At 36.7% G+C, this 7,799-nt stretch overlaps 1 protein-coding gene across 2 annotated transcripts in view; it reads left to right on the plus strand.

Moving 5' to 3' along the window:
- Positions 1-4,823, plus strand: part of LOC109837970 (F-box protein At5g39450-like) — a 5,513-nt gene extending 690 nt beyond the window's left edge. The window contains exons 1-4 of one of the 2 annotated variants that reach the window (XM_020406366.1): positions 1-487; positions 2,199-2,307; positions 4,195-4,390; positions 4,530-4,823. The exon at positions 1-487 is cut by the window's left edge and continues 690 nt beyond it. In XM_020406366.1, coding sequence (XP_020261955.1) covers positions 1-487; positions 2,199-2,259 — 548 coding nt within the window. In that variant the 3' untranslated portion in view covers positions 2,260-2,307; positions 4,195-4,390; positions 4,530-4,823. The remainder of the gene's footprint in view (positions 488-2,198; positions 2,308-4,194; positions 4,391-4,529) is intronic. The other variant, XM_020406367.1, reaches the window with a different exon arrangement.

Consider the following 7,799-nt stretch of genomic DNA (forward strand, 5'->3'; position numbering starts at 1 on the left):
AATCAGGGAAGGCACTCTTCTTCCTCCTGATCTCTTATGAGGAGGTCGAAGGTCAAATGTTGTTAATAGCCACCAAGATACTGGAAGGGACTCATTACGTGCTTCATCCCAATGGCTCTGCAATGTTCATCGTGAAGGTTGATGAGCCGTCATTGGATGCCTTCCCGTGGGAGACGGATGGGGATGATGTTAGAGTTGGAGTGAAGAATAGTTATGCGGGGGAGGGGATTGCTAACGGGTATGGGTTCCGATACCCGGGATCAAAACCTGGGTCTTTGTTCGAGATGGAGAATGGGCACCTCGCATTTGTGTGGAAGGAGTCTAAGGCTGTTTTGACGTTGCAGAGATTGGATTTGGAAGAGCTGTTGAGGAAAGGGGAGAGAGTGCCTCCGTTGCCTCCTGTTGCAAACTTTGCTTACTTGACAAAGTCGTACTCGAATGTGTTTGCAGGGTTTGGCAGCAATTCAGTTGGTTCTCCTTCCCCGAGGTGTGGATTTCCATCTTCTTTAAGCTTTAATTCTGGGTTGGCTGTTTCTATTATTGATCCACACTTGGGTTTTAGCTACCCACATGCTGCTTTACTTTCTGTGTTTGTCGATGACATTGTTTAGACTAGCATAACGTGAGAGTTTGTTTTGTATCATGGGGTTATGCCTTATTGAGAAAGCAAGCGCACTCTATACTTATCTTTTTAACGAGATTAAACAATGAGGGTCATCAGTGAACATTTAAGCTGAGTCGAGTTACTGCAACACCCATTTCGTTATTGCCATTTTTGAGGGTTTCTCTTCTACGGCCTTCTAAAGTGGAAAATACAGACAAATGAATGGTGTCTACGGAGGCAGCAATGAGTTTTCCTGATTTTCCTCATGATATATACTGATATAAGGGTAAAGTAGGACTCCACAACTGTATCCCCATCCACCCATTTGCTTCAGAGTAATTATATTAATGTGTGCTAAATATCGGTAATTTTACCAAACAACCTCTTTATGTCTTAATATTTCTGGTCTACTAGTGCTAACTACTAAATAAGTTATGATTCTACCTACCAACCAACCTTTCTGTTAGATTCTTGCTTCTGACATAGATGCACCTCTTGCTTGAATAGGTATGATGTCTTGCAGTAGTGTGGGATGGAGAAATGATGCTGCTTATATTCCGAGGGATACTGAGAAAAAAAGCCTTAAAAGTATATTCAAATGTTGATTTCATCAAGAGCTGTTACGTTAGCTTGTAGGATTCTTGTTAATTGACGCTGAAGAGGGGGAGTGGTTCTTTGTAAATTAACCACCCTTATTAGCCTTTTAGCCTTTAGGTTAAATGACGAAACAAAGTCATGTCCTTCCATTAAAATGACCCATAATTGTTGTTTGTCCATTTAGTGTTTCCTGAAGTTAGGTCATATACCATAGGAGTAAGTGTAAAACATAGAAGACAAAAGAACTCAGTTTCTGACTAGTTTAAATGTAAAAGAAAAATAAGATTTAAGTACAGAAGTATTCTGTGTTTCGACTTTGAATTTGCGGCAATAAGGTCTTTTCTCCTTTGTTTCTCGTCTACCTTTGGAAAGGTAAAAGAAGTGGAACAGGTTGATTACTTTGTTCAAGTAAAACTGTATTTTCCTACCATTTAATAGAATTGTTAGAATAATAGATGGACTTAATCCTGACAAGACAATGAGTCTTCTTTTTAATGATAATGAATAAAAACAAGGTGTTGTATGCTATAGTTCCCAACAAGAAGCAATTTCAAAATTAAATTTCTGCCGAGATTTAACTTCCTACATCAGCAGAACTGTTGAAGCTCTCAATGCCTGTATGAAAAAATAGGAACAAAAACCATGGCAGTAGTTTTCATCCTAATTGTTGTGAACGATATGCAGATGCATAGTAGGGTTTACACTAGCGTTTGCTGGGCATCAACCTAACTTTTAAATTCTCTGTTGGTTACATTTTTAATCATTAATGTGCCTAATTTTAGAATATTGATCTTTCAAACTCTTTATACCTCCATTTATTCTTTAGAGCACTCACTAGTGCTTTACCTAACAAGAATCTAGTTTATCATGCACAAACTGCATCCTGAAGTAGTCCGGTGTCACTTGGTAACATGCTTCAACGAAAGTGAAACTTCACATCTCTATCAATGCGTTACTGTTGCCATCAGTGCTAACTTTTTCTCTTTTGATGTTCTAGGCGTTCTTTCTATCTAGGAGGACAACTTTTTATTTTAAAGGTGGTATGCCTGGGTCAATAGTTTTTGAAGGGAAGAAGCAAATTGCATGTGGCCTTGACTTGGTAACATGTGAGTAACCTGTAGGCAGTCTCTAACGAAGATTAGATTTGGTGCAGAAAGAAGCAATATTTTTGACATTCCTAGACGCTATCAACTATTACATTTTTAGCAACATGACACTAGTCTAGGTCAAGAGTTTTCAAGTGAAGAAGCAATCGAATGAGAACTTGAGTTGGGAAAATGTTAGCAACCTGTAGGCATTCTCTAACCAAAATTTCTTGCAGAAGAAGCAATATGCTTGGCGGTCCTAGACATGGTCAACTATTTCAATTTTTGCAACCTGAGAGTAGTCTCTAACCAAATAGTGGGAACTTGCTACAAATTTCATTTTATGATGGCCTGTTGATGCTATCAAGCTAAATGCACTAATATTATTACTATGACAAGCTCCAATTTTATAAGGTTTACTTATGAGGCAATTACCTACATTGGTTAGTGAACCTTGGTGTGATGGATGAGACTATTTTGTTTCCTCTCCTTCAATATTTTTATTAAGAATACATGTATATAGCATACACACACATGTAATATAATTTGGATGATATATTCGTTGATAGTGTGTTAATCCCTAGAGTTTCATGTAAACATTTTTATGTTTTTCGCTTTAATTTTTGGCTGTCACTTGTTGGATTCTGAATTTGAGCAAAATGAGTAGTATTTAAATTTAAAGAATAGATCTTAGAACTACACATAGTTTTAAGTTTGTTAAATTTATGGGCAGCAAGTGCTTTATATATCTTCCAAGGATAGGAACCTACGACTCATGTTTAGTTTTAAGTTTGTTAAATTTATGGGCAGCAAGTGCTTAATATATCTTCCAAGGATAGGAACCTATGACTCAAGTTTGCACATTTATGTTTGAAGAGAATCACTAGATGTACGATGCTATGTAAGGATTGAGGTGCATGCAGTGTCTCAGATGTCTCCCCTCTATTTTATGTGTTGCCTGAATGCACTGCAATTAGAGGATTTGGCTGATCCAAATATTTACTGATGTGAATGCTTCCAATATTGCTTGTTCAAAACGAAATTTCGTTCAGATTTAGTGTAGTTTCAGTGGCATTTAGACGATCATGGTGATCATATGATTAATTTTGTTGTTAGTGTTCAATTTAAGACGGGTAGCATTTGGCATCTGTAATGCTTCAACTTAAATTTTGGAGTTGTCTAAATTATAAAAGTATAGTTTGATTTTTAGACTCTTAAGGTTGTAAATGGAAACTGGTTAACGCCTACAGGACATAGCTGCTGCCTCTTTGTTTATAACGTGACGGCCAACAAATACATAAGAGACCAAACGTGTAGACCTCTTCTATTAATATGTAGATGTATGGTTTATTCATGTAAAGAGTAATGTTTTAGAATTTTTCTTATATTAAACTTTAACATCATACAGGATAATTTTTATTAGCTATACCTTGGAGGGGTCAAATTGGAAATTTCTCAGTAAGCTCATATTCCACTTCCTCATGTACAGGTTGATCTGAAAAAAGGTTCATCTGAAAAAAACTCATTAAGGGTGTTTACGAAGTTAATCGATATCTTGCTTCCTGAAGTTATATATGCCTCTGGAATTTTTTAGTTTTATTTTAATTTTATTTATTTATTTATTTATTTTTGGAGCTTCCAAATGGTAACAATCTTTATAGGATTACTCATTCTGAATTCTGCATCCGATGTGGTAATGTCTTTTAACTTGATGGATTCTATCGTCTTGATGGTCCTTAGAGCTTTTGTCTGTTGTATTGGACTACACTATCATTAGTCATCTCCTGTATTTTGAAAGGAACAATATTATGTCCCTGCAATGTTATGTTTATTTCTATTTTTTAGACTATTTTTCAATGATGGCCTTCTAATGTGTCAGCATTCTTGCAAATTGAATTCTATTGCCAGGTAATAGCAATGACTTGGTAAAAACGTGTGAAGAATAATAGCACGTGAACTCGCAGAATATAGCTGGCAAATATTCAGTCTGTAAGTCAAATTATGAAGGATATCATGGGAAATCACCTGTGTCATTCGAACAACTTTTGGCCATTCACTTTTGAACGCCAAAGTAGATGGTTGTTAAAACAGGAAAAGCTTGAAGGTACGAGGATTAAATCAGCTTGTCATGTATTATTCCTTTTGCTCATATTTTATTGGGTCATAAGCTAGTGTGAGTTAATAAGTGATGCATAAAAGTCTAAACCGAATACGCTGAGGTTTTCAATTTCTTTGCTTTGTAGGTTGTATATGTGACCCTGAATTACAAGGTTTGATGTATAGAAACTACATAATATGAGATGAAGAAGGCAGCTTCCAGATGTTGAAGGTATCACATTTACGATGGAAGGCCACACTATACTCAGATTATACTAATGATTACACAGTTATTGGTTTAAAGATTTTGGTTTAGATTTCAATATAATGCGAGATGCAAAATTATTGTTTGATGAACTTTGCCGGTGCTTTCATTGTCGTTAAGGTTTCATGTTGTCGGACGTTATAAAATGCGGTATTGATCAGTAATTTTCACAATATCCACATAATTGTTGTTGGCTGCAGAAAACTAAATTAACTACGGTGATGAATATGCTTTACATGGTGCAGAAATAACAATATTTTCCGATCACCAGATTCGCATGTTCAGAGGAAGAGCCTGAACCCTGGACTCCCAAGGCTCTTTCTATGAGATTATAACTGAAAGCTGTTAAGCTAGCTGAAAGCTGTGAAATCGTAGCTGATAGCTGTGTAGCTAGCTGATTGAAGTAGAGTTGTTTAGCAAAAGTAGCTGTACAACCAGCTTAAATTTGTTAAATGATTAAAAAGGACATGCAATATTATTGATATAAAATTAGAATTATTTAACAGTCATTTATTTATTTACCTACTTATTTATTTATTTATTTACCTACTTATGTATATATATATATATTATATAGTATCCAAAACTTGTTTTTCATCTATACATTTCCAAAAACAAGGATCTCTTGTCTATACATCGCCAAAAGCAGCTAATGTGAAAACAATTTATCACATTGACTCCCATAATAAGCGAGCAATGATATCACGAACTTCCCTTATTTCAGAAGTTGTCCCTTTTGAAGAATTAATATTCTCATTAGGATCCTCGAGTTCATCTTGAGTTTCATATTCGGGTACATGATTTGGATGTTGTTCTAATACTGTAAACAACAGATCATCGACTGAGTTAATGCGAAAATAATTATGCAATGCAAATGCGGCCATAATAATATCAATTTGGGTCTTCACACTATATTGTGGCATTTGGTGAAGAATCTTCCATCTTTTCTTCAAGACTCCAAATGATCTCTCAATACAACTACAGAGAGATGAATGCGCACGATTAAAAGTTTCTTTAGCATTGGTTTGCGCCTCTCTTTGAAACTGCGATTGATGGTACCTTATTTTGGGATACGGTACTAAATATCCTAATCTATCCGGATATCCCTTATCAACCAAATAATATCAACCTATATTAAAATTTAAGAAAAATGAGATTAAATGAAGGAAATATTATGACTATAATATATCGGAGTAAATAAATTTAACCAAAAAACAAAAACAAACCTTGTCGAGGATGAGGAAAATTCATTGCCGGCGTGTTAATCGTATGAAGAAAAACACGTGTATCATGTGCTGATCCTTCCCATCCAACAGACAAAAATATAAAACACATATCTGAAAGGCCCTAGAGGGGGGTGAATAGGGTTTTTGGATGAATAAAATGCAATTAAAAGTAATTCCAACAAACCACACACAAAATGAAATACAATGACAATAAAAAGAGAGTAGAGATAGAGATAGTTAGCCAATTGATGGCGCGCGATGTGTTCACGAGGTTCGGTCCGCTGACCTACGTCCCCGCTCTCCACTCTCGAGGAGAAATTTACTACACACCCGGTTTGAAAGCCGGAACTTCTTATACACAACGATCTCCTCCGAGATCTCACAACCACACAGTAGATCTCCACGAGATCAAGCTCACAACAGTCACAATTCGAAGAAAAACTCTCTCTTTACAGAAGCCCTATGGCAAGAGGAGAGATTACAATTGAAGCTTGGGATGTGAACTTAGAAATAGTGAAAGCAAATGAAAGTTGAAGCTCTTTTGAAAACAATAAACTTAAACTCAAGTAATTTGCAATGAAAGCTTGGTGCTGAGGTAGATGGGGTTGATAGGTATTTATAATGAGAGAAAACTGTAGCCAAAACCCCAAAGAACCAGACAGAATCCCGAGAAAATCGGATTTCTTAAACAGAACAAATATAGCTGTTACAGCACCCATCAGTCGACTGACGGAAAGCATCAGTCGACTGACGGGAAGCATCAGTCGACTGATGAGCTGAACGTTGTATACGATATTCAGCTCATCAGTCGACTGATGATCATTTCAGTCGACTGACGATCTCGTCAGTCGACTGGTTAGTCGACCGAAACAGAACAGAGAGCAAAAAGATGATTCCAGGCACTTTCATCAGTCGACACATCGGTCGACTGACTTCATCAGTCGACTGATCAATCGACTGATAACATGTTATCAGCCTGAATCGATTTTGAAATTGAATTTCAGTGCTCTATAAAAAATAGTAAATAAATTCCAAAAGATATGAAACTTTGTAAACAGTTTATAAACATTTTGACAAACTTTTTTGAAAAGGAATTTTGCAAAAAGGTCCTCGTATTTGCGAAAATCATCAATTTAGCAAGTGTCAAAATACGAGTTTTGAAAATGTGCAAGTGTGTTATCCCATGAGCTTCAAATGTAATTGTTTGGTTCAAAAGTTGCTATTTTCATTGTCATTGAATCTATTACAACTTTGGTTGTTATAAAAAACTCGAATAAAATAAAAAGTTGATCTTTTTTTATAAGATCTCCTTACACAATGAAAATAAAAAGTTTACAACTTTATCAAACAAACACAGAGAGATCGTTTATCGGTCTTCTGCTTGTGCGGGATCTTTGCCTGTGCCGGGGATGTCGATATTCGTGGACTGCCTACGGATCAGATCCGATTGATAAAAAATTAACAGAGCTCCTACTTCACCAATGAAGTATTCACTTGAAGCTCTGAGATCGACCAAACGAAATCAGTAGCTAGGAACGAACGGACGGGGCTTTGGATCTCTCGAACTCTCCCTCTTTATGCTGAAGAACTTCGCCAAGATCAGTTAGTCTCCTTTGAAATTCGTGCTCCTTTGACTCCTTGATCCAGCAGCACCTCATCCTCTTGATAATAATTCTGCCCCTGTGAATTGAGCCCCTAGGCCTGTATTTATAGGCTTCGGTTGGGGGGTTTTCGGATAAAAATAATGGATTTGACCATATCTTCGGTCAATAACGGCCTAACCATGTTTGTGGATGATATAAAGTCAGTTGGGAACCCCTGGAACAGATAAATCCCGAGAAAACCGTTCAAAACTGTTGAAAACGCGTCCGGGAGTCGAAACAGCGCGACGGGTGAATCGGACCCGCGGGGGGCACGGGTCGGTT

Source organism: Asparagus officinalis, chromosome 4, assembly GCF_001876935.1.
Source record: "Asparagus officinalis chromosome 4, Aspof.V1, whole genome shotgun sequence".
Lineage (NCBI taxonomy): Eukaryota > Viridiplantae > Streptophyta > Magnoliopsida > Asparagales > Asparagaceae > Asparagus > Asparagus officinalis.